The sequence below is a fragment of the Prosopis cineraria genome, unplaced genomic scaffold (assembly GCF_029017545.1).
Source record: "Prosopis cineraria cultivar Desert tree isolate PC_DT_omini unplaced genomic scaffold, ASM2901754v1 PC2, whole genome shotgun sequence".
NCBI lineage: Eukaryota > Viridiplantae > Streptophyta > Magnoliopsida > Fabales > Fabaceae > Prosopis > Prosopis cineraria.
The window spans coordinates 43644521-43668609 of record NW_026555333.1 but is presented as its reverse complement, the minus strand read 5'-3'; the positions used below and the strand labels follow the sequence as shown (position 1 = coordinate 43668609).

The window sequence follows — 24089 nt, the reverse complement described above, 5'->3', positions numbered from 1 at the left end:
TATGATAGGAGAATTATTTTAAAAATTTGCACAACACAGTTAAATACTGCAAGTTTCAAGTGACCGTTTGGTAAAGTAAAATGATAATTAAAGCAACAGTCATTATGTTCAATTAAGTTGTTAATTGAATTTTGCGATACTTAAACTGTGTACTGCATCAGATATGGGCCCTACTTCAGTGAGTGTCATATTCGTTGAAGAATTTAGTAACACCCACATGCACAGGCCCAAAAAGGTCATGTAAACTCACTCAAAAAATTAATATTAACAGCAAAATTCATACGAACAGAAAAAATATATATATTACAAAAAAAAAATCCACAAACACACAAGAAGCCATCATCAGATACGTGAGTCCAACTCCACAACATCGCGCATTTGTTGAAATGGCATCATAACATCATCATCCACGTCTCTTGAAAGCTTTCAAATTTGAATACACTATAATATATCGGACAACATTGGTAGGTTCATTTGGTCTCACCATCTAAATCTAATGAGCTGGGTCTGGCTGGATCATAAAGGTCATTTGATGAAAACAAAAATAAGTATATCAAAAACTGTCTTTAACATCATAATCATATTTCTCTCAAAATATATACAAAATGAAAAGAAATCTCAATCATCCCACTAGATTTTAAAGTTCAAATCACTGCATTTTTAAATGTTATCCTTCCCGAGTACGTTTCCTTCTTTTTTGTATAAATATTTAAAGAAAAATATAAAACAAGTGGCTAGATATATAAACTGATCATCTGATTATGAAAGGTCAACTTTAAAATTTTTCAGAAAACAAAATATTGACCCAAGCAAGCCAGGCTTAGCCAACACTCTCAAAACCAGGTCAAACTCTACTGAAATGACATCAGAAAGATTAAACTTACCATGTTACATTGAACCAAGTTGTGAGATCTTCAACAGAAAAATTAAACAAGCAATATGGTACTCAGTTTATCGTCATCTTTCTTCTAAATATGTCCTATAACTTGGAAGAGGAATTCAAGGGGAGAAATCACAAACCCTGATGATTAAGATTTGATTCCATCTTCTACATTTAGTGCTGATCTAAGTGCTGTAATGGCAGTTAAATAAACAAGTCACCTATTATAATTTACAGTGATTCGCTGTAGATCTGAATAGGCCTTGCAGAATCACTACTGATGCATCTCAACTACAAATGGCTATATAAGAATACCAGGCCATCCTGATATGAGAAACATCTTCCATAATGACTCCAGACATTGCTAACCGATATGCCTGTGAAGCAGATCATTCTAGTAGTCCAGAGACCCCATCGACGCAATGCCATTGCTCGGATTTCTCAGCTCTTGCCGACTTGCATAGTTGTCGCAAGTATTGCCAGTGGTAGAAAGCTTATGACCCAATGCAGAAGCTGTGGGACCCAGACTTTCTCTGCCCATTTGTTGAACTTCAAGTGGAGAGAGAATCTTGATGTACCACACATTGTTCACAAACTCCCTGCAAAGAGAAGCAAGTGCAACTGTTTCAGAAATAATTGAGAAACAGCATAGTGCATGTAAAGGCTAAGGAGAGGCAACCAAAAAAAAAAAAGGAGCCGTAATTGTATGGAGCTTTGACATTCACAAGATAAAACATTCACATGATGTCTATTAATGGCCAAAAAAAGGTCGTCTTCTTGACATGTGGTAGTAAATCTCTTAGTATATAACAAAATATGATTCAAAATTTGGGACAAAAACTCGGTCATTTAAGTTTCAACTACAACCACCGACAATTTTTCTAAATGAAAAATCATAAATTTTAGGAATTAAAAGCCTTCTGCATGAATATAGAACCAGAAACAGAAAGAGCACCTAAGATCAATCTCCCTAGAGACACCTTATTAAATGCTTTATTGAATGCTGTTCCCCCCAAAATACAATCATGTCTAAGCTTTTGAATTGGGATAGGTGCTCTTAAGATTGGCTGTAACTAAGGCACTTCACCAGAAAATCATTCCATAGTCCAGGTTACTTGTGTTTCACCATATGACATGCAAGCAATGAATTTTTTCAGCGGACTAAAAGAAAGAAACAGAGATACCAAGCAGGTTTTACTGCAATGCAGCTTATAATCATGATCTAGTTGTTAAGATACAAGTTGGAAAAAGAAATTAACAGGTCATATTGATTAAGTTATATAGCAAAATGGAAGCAATACTGCACAGTAATACATATGGTCCTCTTTGATTACTGGAATGGAATGGAGTGAGTTGAAAAAATAAGACAAAAATAAACTAAATCACTTCATTGTAAGCATGATAAAACTCATTAATATATGTGAAAATCATCACCGCCCCCAAAATTTCATGAATCATAATTCTCTACCATATAAACTAAATTACCCCTTCCTTTCATGATGTGTTTACCTATCCCTTTTAATCATCTCACTTTTTCCTTTATTTTTTCAATCCATTTCATTCCATTCATTTCTAGTAAGCAAACAAGACCTATACATCTATAAATCAACCTTTTACTATTTATAGCTATTCCTAATATCTAATCAATCCACAACATCATTTTAACTTTTATATTATCCGTTCATAATTGGCACTGTTCATCACAATAGATTGTGGTTCTTAAGGTCATATCAATTATCAAGCAGCAATGTTTTAAACAGTATTATCATTTTTTATTACTTTAAAAGTTTAAATATCCCCAAGGATGCAAGAGGCAAATTATTCTGGTATTTTAAATACAAGATTTTAGTAGTATCAAAGCAATACATGCATTCAATATCAAGGAGCAAGGTAAATATGAGAGACAAAAAAAATTAATCAATGTTACATTTCCATGTTTAAATGAAACTAAATTGTAGATTATCTGTACAGCATCAAACAGAACCATTGATCTTGTAAACATACCATGCCATAAATAATCACTGTCAGACACCAGCAGAAAGCTAGCCATTAATAAATGACAACCAATATGATATAAGTACACAGAATTACCAAAGAACTGGTATAAATCAAGACTTACTGCCAAGGATCATCACCAAGGAGAAGAATATCATTCTCCCGGTCAACGAATACAAGCTGCCAGCCTGATCTCTGAGGGTTCTCTAGTTGGCCTTCAAGCCCAAACATGCGGGCAAGCTCACTACGTAGTTCATCATAGCTGCTAAACTTAGAGATGTCCAGTGACCTCCCAAAGCACCCTAACTTGTGAACCTGTCAAAATCACACCACAATCATCAAAAACTAAATTGTGTAGCAGTCCAAGCTCAGCAAAGGAGAAAAACTAGTAAATAAGAGTAGAAAACATTAGATATAACCTCATCAAGCAAAAAGAGATCATTCATAAATAATGCTTTGAGAGGCACTCACGTAACTCACAAAGCAACCTATATATGTGCTCATACACAGTAAATAATGCTATGAAGAATACAAGTACACAGACAGTAGACCTCTTCTCAACACACTAGAAAGAGATTGATGCGAGCCGCGAAATTGTGTAGCTCCACTATTCTGGGTGGAAATATGATCTCCTAACATGAGAATAGAACTCCAAAATCACCCATGCCAACTCTATTTTCCTGGAGATGGGAGCTAGAGAACCTTGAGGCCTTAGTTTCCATTTATTGACAGTTTATATGTTCCCTTTTCAACCAAATATGATCAGTGCAAGTGCATTTATACATATTAATCTGCAGGAGTTCACCTAAATGATCTCTGCAACATAAAATTCCTTCTTTCCATAAATGTTCAGATGCTGCCCAATTATTTCACTATTTTCCAGAAATTTTGATGTTTCTAAACCTATGAATAACACCAATCTATGATATTAAGTTCTTAATGCCCTCTCCAGGTTATAAACCAGCCTTTCTTCCTCTTGTATTCTAACTTACAAACTGCATTATTGAACAACTGGAACACAATTTAACATAGAAGGAATTGTCTATTTATCAACTATAATACACCCTCACAACTTGTTATATGAACTTAGCTCACAAAAACTTTAGAAGAATGACATGTCCCACACTTAAGAAAGCAATTCCTCCAAATATGACATGCCCAGTTTCAACAAAAAGTGAGTACATTATTTTAAGAAACAATGGTGATAAGGCACAAAATTTAAAAGTAAATATCACCTTGACAAAGGTTCCGGTTGATGTGTTTGGTTGCTCCACATTTTCAGAAGACTGCAAAAAACCAGATTCCTCTACACAACTTGATGTTGTCATGTCTGAACTTGGAGGATAATCAGTCCCTGTAGCACCAGGGAAGTTTGAAGCTGAAAAGGACATCAATAATGTATCATTCTCATTGCCAACATTTCTCATGTTGGACATGCTATTTTGTAACATAAGAACAGGATCAATATTAACCCCAAACAAAAGATTGGTCTGAGGATCACCAGCACCTTGGTATGCAGAATATTCTCTTCCAGGAAATGGAGGCAAAATAGGAAGTTCAGATACATTTGACTGTGATGTTCCCAAGTTTTCCATCTGGGGTAATACACAGTGAGCAGCAGCAGTTTGAAGCTGAGGTTCAACAGCTATTTGCTTAGGTAGTAAGGAAGCAGGAGGAACCAGAGAGTTGGACCCATGCATGTTAAGTAACTGGGATACTCCATCCTGGGGAAACGATCCTAGTAGACTATGGATAGCAGAAACATCAGAGCTGGGAATTTGGTTCCTGGCAGGTTCAGGAAAACTCTGCTGCTGGCAATTTGAAGCAATGGTTGGCACGGATGGAGAGAGAAACTGGGTAGGTGATGCAAAATTAGACAAAGGAGAGACAACATTTGAGATCTGCTGCTGAACAGGTAAACTGTTAGGTTGCTGCTGCTGCTGCTGCCTCTGATCATTATAAGGATGGTAACGCTGCAACTGTCGTTGCAGATGTGAAGACTGAGCAGGAATCTGGTTTTCTTGAAAGTTGCGTAGAACATGTTGCGACTGAGACTGCTGTAAAACTTGCCCCTGGATACCAGAAGGAGCACCAGGAACATTTGAAGACTGCTGAAACTGCAGAAGAGATTCAGAAGAAGGTTTAGATGGACCCATTGCCCTCATTTCCTGAAGTGCAGCAGCAGCCATAGCTTGGTATATTTCTGGCTGAAGTCCTGACATAGAAGCATCAAGTCTTGGCTGCATCCATGGTGCAACCCCCAGTCCCTGGAAGTTCAGAGATTGCATTCCTTGATCCCCAAGCCCACCTTGGAGCCACGTGAATGGAGAACTAATGCTCACGTCACCATCCTTTATACCTGAAGCACACATACAGGGACAGCAATTAACTTGAGCCAAAAAAAGGTGGAGATGCCATGTAACTCTCTGCACAAGTAAAACAATGCATACTACCAAAAGAAGGTAGTCCTGATGACCAAGGGCGTTTCAGCCTTAAAGGGAATGGGGATGGATACATAGGGAATGTTGTCAACGGTTCAATCTCCCACAACGAAACTCTAGGCTGCCTGTCCCCTGCAGAGGACTCATCCCAGCCAACCTACACCAATAGGTGAAATAGTACACATTCTACATCATCTTTAAAGGTTCCAAATATTGTTCAAAAAACTGTATTGACAAGTCCCATAGCTGTCTAAAATGAACAATCTTGACAAACCTTTACGGAACGCCAGTGTGAATTTGGCCAGCGAACAGGATCCAAATCACTAATGCCTGTTATAGTACCCATGTATCTGGACAAGGACATACTAAATTCAGTGAACGAATCAATGCTTAATAAAACCACAGAAAATAAGCAGTAATGAAAGGAAATGGCGGTTGTTCTTGTAATGATATGATGATGACAACGATGACAATGATAGCAATGATTCACAAAAGCTCCAGCTTCATCTTTCCCCCCCTTTTATGACAAAAGCTTCAGCTTTGTCTCTTGAAAGAATGTAAAAATGCACAATCCAGATTAATTCAGCGTTATTTTTCCACCCTTTGAAAAGAATATAAACATTTTCTAAATTTCATCACCATCTAGCTGTTGAAACCTGTGCAGCTACTCAGTCCCTGGGTTGAGTTGCTTTTTATTCACCACTTGGGAATAGTATAGCTCCTTGTAGACTATGATTTAAATTCATATAGATAATATTAATAACAGAAGCTCCTCATTCATATAGCTCCTTTCAATGTAAAACAAAATATTGTGCAAATAATGTATAATGTGACAGCCGAGTTTGATTATAAAATGACCAGACCAGTGGAAAATCATGTCATGAACACAAGTAATACCTACCTACGGACGCTTGATTCTTCTGTCTCAAATAGCATCCTAAATCGCATACCAACAGAAACTCGGGTATGATACACAGCTTTGACATACTTAGCCAAGGGAATCACAAATTCTGATGGGCTTGCCCTATTAAGAAGAAAATAGAAATTAACAAGTTTGACTTGTGAAAGTTAGGATTCAGAAAGATTTGTATTGCAATAACTACCATCTATAACATTAAAGTTATCAACCTTGGGTTATAGAATATAGTAAAGCGGCTATTTGTGGCAGCCGCATGAGCTGCAGCAGCAAGAAGACCAATATGCATGCTGTCACTTGACAGAACTGAAGATGGCATGACAGTCTGTGGACGATTTGCTCGCCGAATTCCCAAGAGTAATTGATTTTTGTCATTCCTGGTGCAAAAGAGCAGGAAGATGGATTATGCTACTACTTGTTGCTTATTCTAAAATTTTAACAGCTCAAATAGAGATACAAAGAAAAATTCATCATCACTGATCATTCAAATTGATGACGACAGCAGATGCTGTGAAGAAAGGATGGTTATTTTGTTATAACAGACTAATGAGATCAATGTATAAAATCAGGTTAAGAAAGCCCCACAGACAGATGTTTTATCAGAAGGGAAAACCTATTTGACTATTATAAGCATTATAATATGCATTACCTATGCTGACCCTCAAAAAAAAAATGCATCACTTAGTCTAAGATTCCATGTTTTCCCTTGATGGCTTCTAAGAATCTACTAAAACAATCAATGCAGATTTGCCAGCAAATTTCAAAGTTTTTAAATGCCCACTGCTTTTTCCTTTATAATCATGAGCCTCAAAAATGATACTAACAATAACAATTACAATTGAGACCAATGAAAAACAAATCTCCTGAAGGTCAATAGATATAAACAAAAATTGTGTACCAGATAAAAAGGACTGAATCACCAGCAACAAGCCTCTTAGCACTAACAAAAACACTCCACCCTGTAGTTAGAAGATGCCTCTTCGGCTGACCTGCAAAAAACAAAAACAAAAACAAAAATAGTAAGAAGCCAAGTAGTTCAAGCATCAATTACAAAATCCATGCAAGCAAACCATGACCATTACTTGCCAAATCAAGTGTTTTAAGTTGTTTTATTTACATTTATTTTGCCATTACTTTTGAGCCCCGTAAAGCGGGGTGGAAGAAGATCAAAGAAAACACTTATGAAAGTTATTGAACAAGACCTCTTAAATAATAATATTCCTAAAAGCTTGGCTAATGATAAAGCATAATGGCATCGTGCAATCCATGTAGCCGACCCCACCCAATGACTTAAGGCATGTTGTTGTTTCCATTTCCTTTTGTTTCACCCTTAAATTAGGTCAAGATGCCAAGACAAACTTTAATAGCATTGTATGTCCCTCTTTCCTCATCTTCTTGTCAACAAGTTCATCAACTGAAGAATGAGCAAGTGGGATGTCTAGCATAAAAAATTTTCATATGTTGCAAGGAGAAAAGTCAATGAAAGGGCAACTTGCATGCATGCGGCATGTTCAGAAGCAAAAGTAAGCTTTAATGGGATTGGTGAAGTTTGTTGAACTAAAAGCTTGGGCCCAATTCAAGTTCCACCTACCTTCATAACTAGTGGGCCACGAGATGACTACTAGAAATGGGCTTTTCGACTGCTCCCTACTCGGCTATTTGTTCCACCTTGGTTCCAATGGATTTAATGAGGATGCTTTGGGGGTCTAGATTGATACAATTTTCTATGCACTCGATCCTTGGGCACAAGGGTCTTTTGGGAAGGGGCTATTGCTATGTAATTAAAATAAGAATTATTACTATTATAATTAGTTAGGATTTAAATGATATTTGTAAGATTTAGATAGAATTTGAATGTTATCCTAATATTAGTGGGATTATTAGGACATCTATTAAGAAGAGAATAACGCCTATATATAAGAGGCAGTAGTATGCCCGATTTTTAAACTCAATTCCAGTAAGATTTGCCAATTTAGATTGCTTCTCTTTCTCTATTTCTCATTATCTCTCTCCTCTTCTTTCTCTTTCTCTCTCAATATCAACTAAATACTTTAATAAATTGTCGTGGTAAAGCAAAGGATTCAATCCTTAGACAACCAAACCAGCAAGATGGTCAAGATCTGATTAGCAGGACCATACATCCTGCCATGCTCAAATGAAGTAAGTCACTTATAAAATCAAAATCATATAGGATCCTTGCATGATCATTAAAATTGACACACGCTATCCCTATCAATCATATCATATTTCTATTTGGCTGAATTTGCTGCTCGAGAGTTTGAATGAGCACTTTAGCCCACAAAAATAAGATGGTCTAGCCAAAATAACACATTTTGTCAAAAGTTTTAGCCTAATAAACCATAATATATATAATATATATTCTATGTCCCCAAAATAAAATTACTCTATTAAAAATTATACCTTGCCCTAAATGTTACCTCAATTGTAAAGGTTTGCATCAAAATATCTAGAAAGTTTGAAATTGGAGATTTTGGATTTACAGATACATGCTCAGATAAGTGGTGCAGAGTTACCCATAATTAAATCTAGCAGGATAAAGTAAACTGACAATGCATTCAAATATTATATAAATATAATGAATACTTCAAAAAGCCAACCTCGAAAAATGTGCCTGAATTTCCATTCATTATCATGGAGATCCCTTGCAATTAGTTCCTGTGCAGGAGGCTGCTGCGAGTAATCCTAAATAATAAATTGAAAAAAGGAAGGGGAAAAAAAGGTTAAGAGCTTCCAAGGTAATTGCTACATGTCATATATAACTGACCAAACCATAAGGCAACATTACTCACAAGCGGAGGGAAGACTTTTTCAGCAGCTCTTCGAGGAACAGAGAATCCTCCATGAGTGCTGGTATCACTTGCTGTTAATGTTTTGCAGAAGTAGTTGGTTGGTTGTTTGTTGGCAGTACCCAATTCTGCAGGCAGTAGATATATATCCTTTTGCTCTTGCTACAAAACATATGATGTCAAGATATGACTAAAATAAAAATGATGAAAACATTTCATAAAACCAAACAGTCGAAAAGTAAGTACCGGACTTAAAGGTTGCAAAGTCATTTGAGCATATACTTCATCTGTTTCTAAATCTGCCTGCAAGTCATAAAGCTTAAAGGCTTAGAAAGTAACCCTACAATAACGTTCCAAAGCAGATTTACTCAAACAGATCAATCCTTACATGCATTGTCACATTGTGAAGCTGACAGATAAGCTGCGGTGGCAAGTTAGGGTAATTGGGAATATGTCCATCTACTTCCTTATTTGTTGAGGCAGCAACCTGCAAAAAGGACAATGAACACTTAATTTTGTCAATTAACAAAATGAGAGCATATACAAATGAAAAGCATGAGAAGCAATCTGCCCTTAAGAAATATAAAATGTACAAGCATGTCAGGAACATCATCTATTCAGATTAATGCAAATTGCAGGTCATTACAGAGCTTTATTTGTCCATCTAGATTATATAAAAGGTCCTCACTTTCAACCTAGTCCAATATATACAAACATGGAAGACACATGCAATTTGATTATCACACAAAGCCAATAACACGAGATGGCAACAACATGACTCATAAGCTCGAGCAGCAGCAATAATAACAGGGGATAATCAAACAAAAGTTGATTATACTATTATAATGAAATAATGGTTATTTTTTAATCAATTTTGTTCCCTCTATACTAATAAATCATTTGACTAAAGATTAAAGCTCCACACTGTAGATGGTCTCCCACCTCTACCAAATAAATAGCTCTCACATATATCCAAGAAGTCAACTGATAATCATGTTCTTGTGGTAGGCCCACTGTGGTTCTTTTTCATGCCCATATAAAAATCCCATGACCTTTATATTAACATATGGGATTGCCCACGCATCACAGCTTTTATCATATATTTACAGAGAGAAACTCTAGCCTACCCAAATCAAGTTTGCAGATCAAAATAGTATGATTGACCTATTCATTGTGACTCTCTGACACCTCATTTATCAGCTCTATGCAATCTTGTGTTCTTGGACAAGCATAAAAATCTCTCACCAAACATCCATTGAAAAAACAATTAAAGTAGCATAATAGCACCCAACTAATAAGATGAAAGTTGTCCTCCTGACCTGCTCACTGTGACCTTGGGGAAAGTATACCACACGACTTCCAACAGGTGGCAGGGACACAAGAGGACCAGCACATGCATGCCATAGTTCAGAATTCAAACATTTTTTCTCCCCTGCATAATCACAAGCTGGTGTGTATAACATTTTAATTTGCAGACTCGAAAAAATAATTTGTCAAGTCTATTGCATCCTTTTAACTATACATATATAAAAAGGATCGCATACTAATAATAATGCATGACTAGTACATAAGTTCAACACTTCAAACCTAACTATAAATAATAAATTTCTACATATTTACAGAGCTCGCCATGAGCAATTCGGACGTGAATTAGATGATTCAGACGTCATGAGCTTGACTTAAACGTATAAATCTATAAACAAAACTCCAGAGTCTACTTTCTTCCCATAACAAAGTTGATTCAATATAATACCAAAAATGACATGCACGAGCCATGTGACGACAAAGACAACTGCCTCGTGAAACTAAGAATTACCCCGGACAAAGTAAACAGTACATTCCCCCGGGGGTCAGGGTGGGGGAAGGAAAAGGGAAATGGGAAAAGAAAAAGAAAACTTGGACAACTTATAAGCTAAAGTACTAAACAGCACAAAGATGATGTTACCTTCTTGAGCCGGTTGAACAAGTCCTGAAGAAGAAAGATTCATATTAAGATATGTCCAAGCAACCAAAAACACTCTCAGCCTTTAAACCCAAAATCCAATAGCGTCCAATTACTTGCTAGCTTGCCTTGTATCAAAGCATTATCAAGGCACATTCTTCATATTCTCCGCACCCAGCCCCCCTCCCCCCCCCCAACCCACTCAAGATTCCAAGATTCACAGAAGACGCCATAAAATATCATCCAAAACCAGTTCCAATGCAATACCCAAACCTTCTCGTTCTCATAACCCCCAGATCTTCTAGTTCACACTTCCACCCCCGAGAAGACGCACCACATTCAACTCCAACATCCCAGAATTAAACTTCTCGAAACCCAAATCCACAACTCCAACCCCAAAAGCAGCTTTTTGCAGCTCAAAACCCTAGGATACCAGATCTCAAATTGAGTAAACCAGAACAGTGGAATGAAAAGCGGGAAGAAAGCGAGGAAAAAGCTTAAGGAAGCGAGAGCGACATTCGTGGAAGCTTTCCGGATTGGATTTCAATGGAAGAAAGCGAAGCGAGGTAGCAAAAAGGAAAGAGGGAGACCTGTAGCGTTGTGGAACTCTTACTCAGCTCAAGCTCAGCCCTTTGGTCAAGATAAAGTCTTGGACTACGATCACTTCAATCATCAATCAATTCAATAATGGTCAGTGTTGTACGTAGGCCTATTTATAGTGCCAATGGTTGTAATAAGAACCAATGTAGTTACCTACAGAACCGTTCCGCACCTTCTACGTTTCGTAGATCCCTATTCATCAAAAAGATAAAATGATAGAGATTCAAGTATTTAACTGTCACCGTCACTTGATTTCCTTGAAGTCGCGAAAATGAGGTTGAACTTGCTTACAAACCCATTTAACTTGTTAAATTTAATAGATTGAATTAAAAAAATTAACTCACTTTTAAAATAAATTGTACTAATTCAACTTGTAAAATTAACAAACTAAAATGAATTAATATATTTCTTAAAAAATAATTTTTTATTTTTAATTTCAATATATCTTTTTATAAATATATAGTAATGATAATATTTTTTAAGCTTATAACTTATGACTTCTAAATATAATTTTTATATTTAAAAGATAATGTAAACTTTTTTTATAATTTATGAGTGAAATTTTTTTTATAGTTTGTAAATTAATGATTTATTAATTTTTATAGAAGTATTTTGAATATATATTACCCCCTTCGTTTGAAAATATAAGACATTTTTTGAGGAGTTAGATGTTAAAAATGTAAGACATTTTTAAATCTTTTGATGTATAATTATTGTCTTTTTTATCAAAAGTACTCCTATTGATAATAACTTTGTATTTATTGTAGGGTGTTTAACAAAAATAAATATGAAAAGATAAGATTAGTTGAAAAGTAGGTAATTACTTTATTGAGATTCAATTAAAAATGCCTTACATTTTTTAATAGAAGAAGTATTTGTTAATCTCATAAGATATATTGATTGAAATCACAAAAATGAATCCACTGAGAAAAATAATATAGGTTTATATTTAAATTTTTTTCATAATAAGAAAGATAATACATCTAAATGAGAAGATGATTAATGATAAAAATCTAGCAAAATAAGCCAACCTTTTTTTTATTTAATTTGAAAATTTTAATTTTTCCAACACCTATCTAAACCTAACCCGCAGACTAGCTTGCCAACAAGTTTTTCTTTTTTTTATTTTTTTAAATTTAGAGTGGTGGGTGGTGGAACTCATCTTTTCTCAAACATATATATATATATATATATATATATATAAACAGGCGTGCATTGTAGTGAGAGAGATTATAAACTTTCTAGCTTTCTACATAATTGTATTATGAAATTGTTAGCTTCGTTGTTGCTTAATCAGTTCGTATATGGTTCTTGGTTTTGAGTTAAATAACCAATAGCATTAGCTAAATTGTTAATATTTTCTTCATCGAAAAGATAATTGTTAATCTGTTTGCATGGGGTTCATGATTTTGAATTTGACAATTAATAAAATTAGTTAAATTGCAAGTATGATGTTATAAAGGAAAGGTGAAAGATGCCTTTTGTAATGATCCAATATTTAATTGAAATTATGCGTGCCTGTGTGCGTGAGTGTAAATTTATCAAGGAGGTGAGTTAGTTTCGTAGTAATTAAGTCACTCTTTTATATACTAGGTCTCTCGTTTGAACCCTCTCAAGGCAAGGGAAGAAAATTTTTCTTTTTTCTAACAACTTAATTAAATTACCATTTTGCGCTCTGGCTTTAAAAAAATAGAGAGAGAATTAGAGATAAAAGGAATCGGGAAGCTTTTTAATTCATTTGGTGTTGATAGTTGACCAAGAGAGATTGAGGAAGAGAGCGCGCGCACGAGTCTCACCCCTAATCTCTGGTCTTCATCTGTCATCATTCTCATTTAGCGGCAGCAACCATGAAAGGTCTTCTTCTTCTTCCTCCATCGTGGTGTCGCGTGGAAGCATTGAGATTCATTTTGCTCTCCCCTATTTTACACCGCGGAACACGAACCATCGCGGGTCATCGTAAAGCTCATCCGGTCATCATTCTTTTCCATCGCCGGCTGTGGGTTCTTCGATTTTGGCCTGTGACGGTCATCCTTTGCTGCAAAAGGTTCAATTTTCTGGTCCTTTCCTTCCTCAGTTTTTCTCCTCCTCTTGACTGATTTGATCTGGTGTGGATGTGTAAGCTTTGGTTCCTTTTTATCATCCTTCATCTGCTTTGTTGGTGAGTCATAGTCATTCTTCCTTCTCCTCCTTCATGCAGCAGCGTCCCCTTCTTCCTCCCGCTCATAGTCACTGATTTGGGATGAAGAAGCTTCAAGTTCTTCTCATTGTTCTCAACTGACTTGGTGAGCTAAATTCATTTTCTCCCACTATTTGTCTGTGCGTGTTTGTTGTTGAATGTTGTTGATGTGGGATTTTGACTTTCCCTTTGTTACAGCCATTGTGTGAATAGGAGGGAGAATGGGGAATTTCAAACTAGCTATATTGGAATGAAAATTTGATTATTTGTTAGGAATGAAAATTTGATAAAATTGAAATTTACGCTGCAAGCTATTGGAATGGGATTTGTAAAGAAAATAGTTTGGAATTATAGTTTAAGGATTAATGCTTACAAAATGCTTAATGAAATGCTTATTAGAGAATTTAGCATATAGGACAAGATATATAGGTTGATTATATTGATGTTAATTAGATCATCATTATAATACAATTTTCTTTAATAGAAGTTAGGAAGTTTGACTAGTTCTGATATGAATATAAGGCAATCTGAAAAAGGAATGTGCAAAATAAAATATATTTAATGGAATGTTTGAAAAAGGGGGGATTTTGGATTTAAGGAGGCAACATATTTGTGATAGTTATCTCATCAATGGTTACACAATCATCGAAGGCATTTGTTCTTGGTGATAAAAGTTAGAGTAGAATTTAAAAGTTTTTTTGGGAAAAATATTTGAGTTGGTAATCCTAGAACTAAATCATCATTTATACTCATTCTTGAAATATCTTTAGGATGTTTGATAACATGTTTATTAGAAAGAGTTTTATTTGATTATGAGTTTTCTTAAATTTCATTAACTCTTTAAGCCTTATGAAGATATACTTGGCTTGGGTGCTAAATTTTCATAAAATTGACTTGAGTTTTGTGAAGAATTCTGATTATTAAGTTGTTATGAGTTTAACTTGAGTAATGCAAATAAACTTGATAATTATGGAGGTAATGTGTAGTTAGTTGGACATTTGATGCAATATTTGAGAAATATTAGAGTTAAGATTTATCTATTCTACTCCTCTAAATTAGTTTGAACTATAGATTTTGGGTCGTGAAGTGATCAAGAGAATAAATTGAATTAATTTGGGAATTTAGTTACTATGGTATTATTATTAGAAGAGAGTTTGTTAAACTTGGGCAAAGGTCACTAATTTTTTTTTTTAATTATTGAATAGGGGATCTAGAGAAAGCAAATCTCAATTGAAGTGGTAAGGAAGAGCAGATTGAAATCCTAAGAAATCAATTCTTGTACTTGGGTGTATTATAGATAAATGAATAGCATCTCAATGACTCTTTGACAAATTCATTTTTAATATATATATATATATATATATATATTGATTTAGCATATTTATGTGCCATCTCTTTTATTTATATAATCCTTTTTATTCCACGAGAACAAATGATAGAGTATTTTAATTTATTTATTTATTTTGGTTCATAATCTTAATTTTATTATCAATTGTCCTACATGAAAATGTTTTTTATTATATTATGTTTTATAGAACATGTTGGATTTATCTTTCAATTGAACATTTAAAAATATCTACTATATTGAAAATGTTAATTTTATATTTAAAGAATAATTTAACTATCATGATTCATGCACAGGATATCTACAGATGCATTCATTCATGTTGAATATGATGAGAAATGTTGAAAATAAATAGTATATTGATTTTATTGACCCATGTATGTTTGATTTAAAATATGGGATTGAATCAAAACGCTAATTACTAACGATAATATCATTAGCCATTGGTGCTCTCTAGTACACCTACCTAGTTGGGTGCTTACGAGGTACTAGCCCCGTGCGAAGGCCAAAACACGTGAAACAGAAGGGATGGTAATTCTTGAGCATTGTACTCACACTTGTTTTGGTAAGCCTTGTGCCTGTGCTTATTTTGTGGCCTATAGCCGCGCTTGATCATTTGATGGTTCTAAACCTTACTTGATTACTTACCCTCATGGATTGTGTGTGCACGCTTATTGGTTATTTACCTTTATGAACACTGTGTTCACGCTTGGCAATCGTTCTAATAAAATCTTGCTGAAATGTAATTTTTAGAAATTTATTGTTTTAATTTCTTTTTCTATTAAATAAATTGCTATCTAATGGTATAAGATTTTATAAGGTGAAATTATATAATTCAATTGTAGAACAAAGGTTATAACTTGAAAAATTGTATTACCTTTAATCGACTATGCATCTATTTGGTTCACCTATTTAGATAAAACTACTATATCACACAATGTGTTTTCATTATAATAATGGTTATTATTGTGGAACTTATAATTATTTTATAAACATTTCCTCATTTTACTTCAATGAAATCTAAATTGAGACATTATTCATTGAAAATTTATTTTAATCTTAGATTCATTAGCCGACACTAAACCTACTATGACTTATGAGGGGAGTATCACTGCTAAGGGGAAATTTGTTTAAGACTCTCTCTCCTTTTTTATGTAATTCTAAAAACTTATATATTTTATCTTTAAAGAGTGCGGTTATATGCTCGACATATGCTATAATTAAGGTCTTCAATTTGGTTATATACTCTATCTACTAGTTGGAAGGAGCTGAACTTCTGATTGTTATCTTATTTAGTTTAAATATTGTATTGTAAAGTTTTTGATAGGCCCTACTTATATGAAAAAAAAGTAAAGCTTGTGTTAACATGAAAATGATTAAGGATGTTATAATTTTAGGATAAATATAATTACGTTTTGAAAATAGAAAATTTTTGATTTAAAGCTTAAGGAATATATGATATGGTTCTTATACCATGCTAGTCATTATCTGTTTTATGGGTGTGATACCTTTGCATGTGCAAATTTTATCTCTTATGTGTTGAAGAAAAGAAAGTTAAGGACTTAATAATAGTATTTTGAGCATTGTGTTTACTTAAAAGCTGGACTATTGTTAATTTAGAGTTTGAGTGGACTTTGAAATCAAGTAGTGTGCTATTGAACAATTTCAATTGTGATGGCTGTATTTGGATACTTGTTAATTGTTAATTTTTCATAGAATGTACACTAAAATTTGCTTGATAAATTATATGTTTATTTTATTTATTTATAAGTTTTTTAATTACTAATTTGCCTTAAAATGTGGACTAAATATATATATATATATTTATATTATATAAATTTTAAATTGTTAAAGAAAAAATTTTGGTGAATTTTTTGCGGGCAATTTGCCAAAAAATGGGTTGAGTTTTTTAATTGATAGGTAGCCCAACCTAACTCGTAAAACCGTAGCCCGTTTGCCTAATATTAATTTCCTTGAATCCTCTTGATATGAGAAATAATTTGAATTTTAAATTATAAATTTAAGGATAATTTAAACTTTAAATTTGTATTTGGTACATTTTAAACATTTTAAATGCTTAAATGTGTGATAATCTAGCACCCACCGTTAGTATGAAGTTAACGCTGTTAATGTTTAAAATATAGTGAGGCCCACTCTCAATCTGCTCTCTCCTCCCCCTTCTCCTTATCTCTCTCCTCTTTATCTCTTTTGCTTAACCAGGTCAGGAATTTTCTTGAGATATCGCCATTGTTTGTGTCTCCCATTAATCTTTTCCTGTTCTGTGTCAAAACCTTTGAGAAATCATTGCCGGCATTGCTCCCGGAGTATATCGGCATGTTTTCTCCCTCCACTCTCTCTCTGCTTCCGCCGCCCTTTATCACCTCATTAGGGCTGTTTTTCTTTATCCTTTTCAAGAAATTTGTTGCGGCGCTCCTCTTCTTATTTGACATAAATGCTTCTTGTTTTTTATCTACTGCTGCTTTGCTGTTGTTATCTGATTTAAGAGGGCTTGCTTTGCTAGATTGAAACTTCTTGTTCCAGATGGCACTAGCACCGTCGTCAATGAGGTTCTTGTTGCTTCTTCTCATGCTTCTTACTTTGGTCACCAGCTTCTCCTTCAACCCAGGCGGCAGAGAAAGAGGAGCAAAGGGAGGAGGAAAAAACGTTGTTCATCAAAATCATCAGAAACTGATGGTGGCCTCTTCTAAGGTAGTAGTGGTTTCTTGTCGCTGCTTAACCAGTCATGCACAACATGCACTTTGTGATGAAGCGAGGCAAGAACTTGGGAAAGACTCTGAGTAACACCATGCATATTAGTGGGTCAGCTGGCGTTATTCAATCGGAGGGTGAGTGACGATGGGTGTAACATCCTAAAAATTTTAAGACTCAAATTTATTTTAAAAATAAAATAAAATATCTATAATTAAATTAAAATTTAGAATAATTTAATAGAGGCTTATAGTTTGAATTTTACTAAGCAAAAGTTTGGTTTTATTTGATTTTTAATTATGGAAAAAATTACCAAAGTTGACCCGGGCTTTTGTGCAATAATAAAAAATGTTGGGCCCTTTCTTGTAATTTTCTCCAAACTTTTTGACCAACAATTTAAAGGCCAAAACTGATGCAGAAATGCAGAAACTGAATTGGAAAAGAAAGGAAAGGAAACGTACGAGAGGGAGAGAGGAAGAAGAGAAGAGAAAGGGAGGGAGTTAGGCTTGGATCTAGGAGTCTTTACGACCGTTGCAAGCTCGGCTACACGATAGGTAAACTCCCTACTTCAATCCTCTGCTCTTTCTCTTGATTTTCTTCAATTTTTGGAAGAGGAGATTTTTGGATTTTGATCCCAAAGGCTTTATTCTTGTAAGCTTTTGTTTTTTTGGATCCTAGGGAGCATGTTTTGAGTTTCTATATAGTGATCTAATATTTTGAGTGGATAATTGGATGAAAAGAGGTGTTTTGGGCACAAAATAAATCCTGAGAAATTGAGTTTTTGCTCTTCAATGGTTTAAGCTTATTGATTTAATTATAATTTTGCTATTTGAGCCCAATAAGATTTAAATTAAGGTTTGGTTTTCATTATAAGGGCTAATGGTGAAAGTTGGTGGCACTAAGTAAAGGTTTTTAATTGATTAAAAATTTTATATAAATTAGAAATTTAGCCTAGTGATGGCTAATAAATGGTTTTGGTGGTTAAGTGATACTATGTGAATGGTTGGTTAAATATATGACCATTGGGATGGATTATGGCTCATAGACCCAAGTTGTGTGGTATGAGTTATAGTCTTCATTGATGCTATTTGTCATGATAAGTGATGTGGATCACTTATATGTTGTAGAAAATTGTTGGTGGAACTTATTGAGAAGTAAGGAACAAGCCGAGCCCTATTTTGTACAAGGGGAACCCTTTTGGTACCAAAGAGTTGAGGTAACAAGGGAATTTATATTTTTTATTACTTTGTTTTAGTTATTTTTGAATAAATATTACTAATTATCATGCATTACATGTTTTAAAAGATTAAATGTGCTTTATAAGGGGTTATGGGGTACTACTTTGATTATAGTACAAATATGTTTTCTAATTGTTTAATAACAATGTTTTTATGGAAATGAGATTTATAAATGTTATACTACTTTAGAGTGTTGAATGGTCAATACTCAGGAAAGATAGACAAGAGTAAAAGGCATGATCTTGATGGGAGTTCACCAATGAGAAGGTGTGGATTTTTGATATTCTATGGCACACTGTCAGTACTCAGTGTTGTCTTACGTATTGTGGGCTCAGTGCACTAAAGTGGTTAGTGTATTGAGTGTTCGACACCTCTCAGTGGGGGAGGGAATCCAACATATGAAGTGTGAGGTTGAGTGCCTAAACCAAGGTAGCTCTCACATGGAAAGTAAGTTGGGCTGGCTCTGGGAGGGAGTTAGGTTTAACTGCTTAGGATTCACGTCAAAGGGGCATAGGAGGTTCGGTGGATTAGATCATGCCTTAGATTATGTTTTGTGCCTGTGGAGGTACAAGTAGGCAGAAGGTTTACCTACAAGTTAAAGAGTGCCAGGGGTCATTCTGTTGGTCATGAAAGGCCATACCAGCCTAGGTCATGCATTCATGCATTTTAAATGGCTAAATTATATACTATATTGAATTTATTATTCATTTATTTGATTATGGCTTACTTTGTAATAATCAATGTAGATTTCACTGTTACTGAGACTGTGGTTGTCTCACCCCTTTCTTTTCAATATTCTAGGTCCAGGCGAAGGATCCAGTGGTGGATGGGGAAAAGAGCAAAGCTAGGGGTTTGCTTGTGATTTGTAAAGAACTGCAACCCCTTTCTCTTGAGCAAATATATTGTAATGTATTTAGGATTAGGGTGCCAGTAGGATATGATTATGTATGTATGTGTGAATATGTGTGGATTGTGTGCTTGTGTATGAATTTTTGTCTGTTTGCAGACTTGTGGCTAGGAAACTTGGTTATGGTGTGTGGTTTTGATGGATTTACTTAGTAGACCAAGTTTCTATTACAAGCAGATCTTTATTTGATATATATATATATGTGATTTTATAAGCAAATGCAAAGTGGTTGCATTGCAAATAGTGTGCTATGGGCAAACAAACACCTTGGATAGAGAGAGTGGGTGCGTGGGCCCCACAAGGAGCTCTGAGCCAAGTGAAAATATTTAGTATATGTATTTATATAAATACATGGTATTTGGATTGATTTGAGACCACTCTTGTATGATTTGTGCATTTTGGGGGTCTAGGGTCCATTTTGGGAAATGGCACCCGGGTGATCAAATTTTGATGTATAGAGGTTTTCCATCATTTGAATGTTCTATCAGGTATTTTTAATCTTATTTGACGTGTCCAAAGTATTCTCATAGTTTTGTGACCATTAGGATGAGATTTGGACAATTTTGAAAATGGTTTTTACCAAAAAGCTGCACTTTTGCATCCGGGTGCCCAAATCTTAATCCGACCGTTGGATTTCTCTAAAATTTGGGTCACAAGTAAAACCTTTTATAAGCTTTGTGTGGGCTTTGGAATCACGTCGATCGGATATCGGACAGAAAAACGACACACTTCGGAATTTGGTCTGGAGGCGCTGTCATGACAGCATTAAATTGCTGTCATAACAGCTACAATATTGATGTTGTAACCTGCATAAAATTCAATCCGTCCGTTGGATCTTTTTAAAATTTAGTATGCTAATAGTATTCTTTAAAAGTGACATATGGACTTTGGAATCACTCCGATCGGAGATCAGATGATGAAATGGTGCACTCTGGAAGTTGGTCCGAAAGTGCTGTCATGACAGCAAAAATAACCAATTTTTTAACATGTCTAATTTTTAATCCAACCGTTGGATCTTTTTGAAATTTGGTATACTTATAGTATCCTTTGAATGTGACGTGTGAGCTTTAAAATTACTTCGATCGGAGGTTGAATGACGAAACGGTGCCTCCTGGAAATTGGCCCAGGAGGGCTGTCATGACAGCAATTTAATGCTGTCATGATAGCATCTTTTTATTTCACTTTCATCTAACTTGCTTCCGCGTGCTATAGGTAGAACCTATAAATTTTTTTTAAAGGCTTTAAATGGTTTGTTTCCTAAGTTGGTTTTAGGATTAATTCCTTAACCACACTTAGTTTATTTGAATTGTGTGATTTTTGGATAACACTCGGGGCAAGTGTTACAATGGGGCCCATATTTGGCATGAAGGCTTCGAAGCATCAGTTGAAGCTCTGTGAAGGACAGCGGAGCCAAAGCATGAAGAGGACCAAGTGGGAAAGGGTGGCGAGAAGTCTTGGAATGTGAGGAAAGGAAGAAAAGAGTGATCAAGAGGTAGAGGCAAACAGAGGCGAGGACGATGAAGATGAACTAGAAGTTAACGTTTGAGCGTGTAATTTCTCATCAAGCGGGAGAGAGACGCTGAGAGAGAGAGAGAGATGTTGTGAGAGAGAAAGGGGAGATGCAGAGAGAGAGAGAGAGAGAAAGAGGGAGGGAGAAAGACACTGAGAGGAAGAAAGAGGGAGAAAGAATAAGGAATTATCAAATGTAAATATGGGCCCGACTGTTTAAATTAATGGACGTTTAATCCAAATTATTGGTAGGTGTTAAATTGTCTTAAATTTTATAATTGAGAGTTCAAAATATATTAAATATGAATTTAAAATTTAAATCACCCCTTTAATTCATAATTCAGGGTTTAAATTACATATTTATTATGATGTTAAATTTTAATCAATCATAACTAATCAAAAATCAAAAAAATCTAATTAGTTTATAAGTTATAGATAGTATAAATTAGGAAAATATGATTTTTTTTCAATTATCATTTCCATCTACTTTAACTCAAAACAACTCAATCTTCATAGTTTTTTAACTCATAATATCTTGATTCTTATAATTTTTTGATGCAGTACAATTTAGTCACTATACTTGATAATTGATAAAATATAAGGATTGAATTAAACCAAATCAAAGTTTATAAACTAAATTGATTATTGAAAGAAAATTTAAAGATTATAAAAATATTATTCCCATTAATTATATAATGGATTTCAAGTTTTGAAGGTCACAGTAAATTAATTGTTCGCGATTTTAGCTAGAGGCTAATTTAGGTAATCAAGATCAGTTGGGTAATGTTTACCCAACAAAAAAAGAAGAAGAAGAAGATTAGTGAGGTAATTAGTAGGCGTTGTTCTAATAAAATAGTTATAGCTTTTTAAGCATAAAGTACCGACTTTGAATCTGCGTGAAGGTTAAAAAAAATATTTTTAAAAAAGCTACTTTTATTGAGTATGACAATATTTGAATCTAGTTCAGTTAAAATAGTCATATAAAAAATAGTGGGGGTACAGAGAGAGGGTGTGAATGATGTTATGATCCTTTTTGCTTCTTTGAACTCTTTTTCTTTACACTTGATGTACTTATCTTGTGTCAGCGAGCTCTTCATATTCTTATCTGCATGTTCACAAATGTTACGGGATGGGTTATAAGATTTTTGATAGTCAAACTTTTACCATGGGCTTTCAGTTTTTTTTTGAAAGCCCATTTTGTCTGTAATCATTTGATATTTTAATATATGACTTTATTTTTTTTTAAAAAAACCTCTTATATTCTAAAACTTTCTTTTTCATCCGATCCTCTTCTCACAAAAAAAAAGAGGTTAGAATTTAAATTTCCTGATATATCCTGAAAATTATTTACAATTATACTAGACCATAGGATCCTTAACAAAGCTTGCAAATAAAAGTATTTTCCAAATCAGTTGATATCTTATGGCTTTGCATGACGTTTGACTCAATTTACTCGAGGCCAGTCAACTTGTCTTGTTGCCCCAAAAAGTCAAACAATTAAAATAGCCACTTGTTCATGGCCTTTCATCTTTATGTCAAGCCCAAAAGACTTAAGCCTCATTTGACGATTGGTAGGTGTGACTTCTATCATCAAAGTTTCATGAGATTTGGGTTGGAGGGCAATTTGGTCAGGATTGATTTGAAAATGAAGATAAATTGGTCCTAAAATTCCATTAATTGAACCAGATTAAATAAGGCCTTGAAAGATTTGACCCCGAAAAAAAAAAGGGTCTTGAAATAGTTGCAGATCTGCATTTTTGTAAGGGGCCTTGCCACTCCAAAATAATTTTTCTCAAAAACAATTGCAAGACTATTAGGCCAAACTAGAAGTTTGACATCTTGAAGTTACTTTTCTATGCAAATGAATTTATTTATTTTCGATAGTAAAAAAATATTTATTTTTATTTTCATACTAATAATTATATTATTATGGTTTTCCCTTGACCAATTTTTTTAACTAATAACGATGAGTCATTGAAACAGCTAAATTCAAAAGTGGTCATTTTGTATAAAATTCGATGACGTTTTGAAATGATTCCTGTCAATCCTTTTTACTGTAAGTTATTATTTTTTAAAATTTTGTATAATTATAATTATAATCCATTTAAAAAAAATTTTGAATCAGTCAATATGTTTATTCAATAGTGCCTTTAATTTAATATTGGTAAGATTATGTTAAAATTTAGGATAAAATGAGCAAATTATTCCATAAACTTTAGATCCAATAATATCATAGACTCTAAATTCATTTGTTATGCAAACTGTTCTATTAATTTTTAAAAATTTTATAATCTAGCCCTATCATTAAAAGTTACAGGAAAGAATTTAAAAAAAATTTGGTCCTTTTTTGTATTTTTTGGGTTCTTATCTATAATTTTCAAATCCTTTATTTTAATTTATTGGTCTTTTTTGTAATTTGTTAAGTTTTTTTCTGTCATTTTTTAGTCAACTAATAGTTAAAATTAATTTTTGATAATGACAGATGTTAAATTGTACTATTTTTAAAAAGTTAAAGAAATAATTTACATAATAAATAAGTTAAGGATATGTGGTTTTGTTGAAGCTAAAGTTTATGAGATAATTTGTTTATTTATCTTAGAATTTATTGTAGTTAAGTAATTTAT

General features: G+C 34.0%; 1 protein-coding gene and 2 long non-coding RNA genes across 6 annotated transcripts; 2 read left to right on the top strand and 1 right to left on the bottom strand.

The window, feature by feature from the left end:
• Positions 1 to 860: 860 nt before the first annotated feature.
• On the bottom strand, positions 861 to 11677 carry LOC129302950 (auxin response factor 6-like). 4 transcript variants are annotated; one of them, XM_054941893.1, is made up of 15 exons: positions 10985 to 11671; positions 10359 to 10486; positions 9428 to 9526; positions 9286 to 9342; positions 9043 to 9201; positions 8851 to 8935; positions 7131 to 7221; positions 6445 to 6609; positions 6218 to 6340; positions 5591 to 5666; positions 5329 to 5473; positions 4383 to 5234; positions 4111 to 4253; positions 3000 to 3190; positions 861 to 1479 (listed from the first exon to the last, which is right to left on the bottom strand). In XM_054941893.1, exons 1-15 carry the CDS (start codon positions 11025 to 11027, stop codon positions 1275 to 1277), a joined length of 2562 nt encoding a protein of 853 aa, XP_054797868.1. In that variant the 5' UTR covers positions 11028 to 11671; the 3' UTR covers positions 861 to 1274. The 4 variants fall into 4 exon arrangements, with proteins under 4 accessions (XP_054797868.1, XP_054797866.1, XP_054797867.1 ...); XM_054941891.1 differs by having other exon boundaries at positions 4111 to 5234; positions 10985 to 11677; XM_054941892.1 differs by having other exon boundaries at positions 4111 to 5234; positions 10359 to 10471; positions 10985 to 11676.
• A 1660-nt stretch (positions 11678 to 13337) lies between these two features.
• LOC129301778 (uncharacterized) lies at positions 13338 to 15536 on the top strand. The gene is made up of 3 exons (XR_008591091.1): positions 13338 to 13625; positions 13779 to 13863; positions 14963 to 15536. It is a non-coding gene; the product is annotated as an uncharacterized LOC129301778 (long non-coding RNA).
• Positions 15537 to 15675: 139 nt separating this feature from the next.
• On the top strand, positions 15676 to 20191 carry LOC129301777 (uncharacterized). The gene is made up of 4 exons (XR_008591090.1): positions 15676 to 17948; positions 18230 to 18365; positions 18939 to 19027; positions 19851 to 20191. It is a non-coding gene; the product is annotated as an uncharacterized LOC129301777 (long non-coding RNA).
• Positions 20192 to 24089: the final 3898 nt, after the last annotated feature.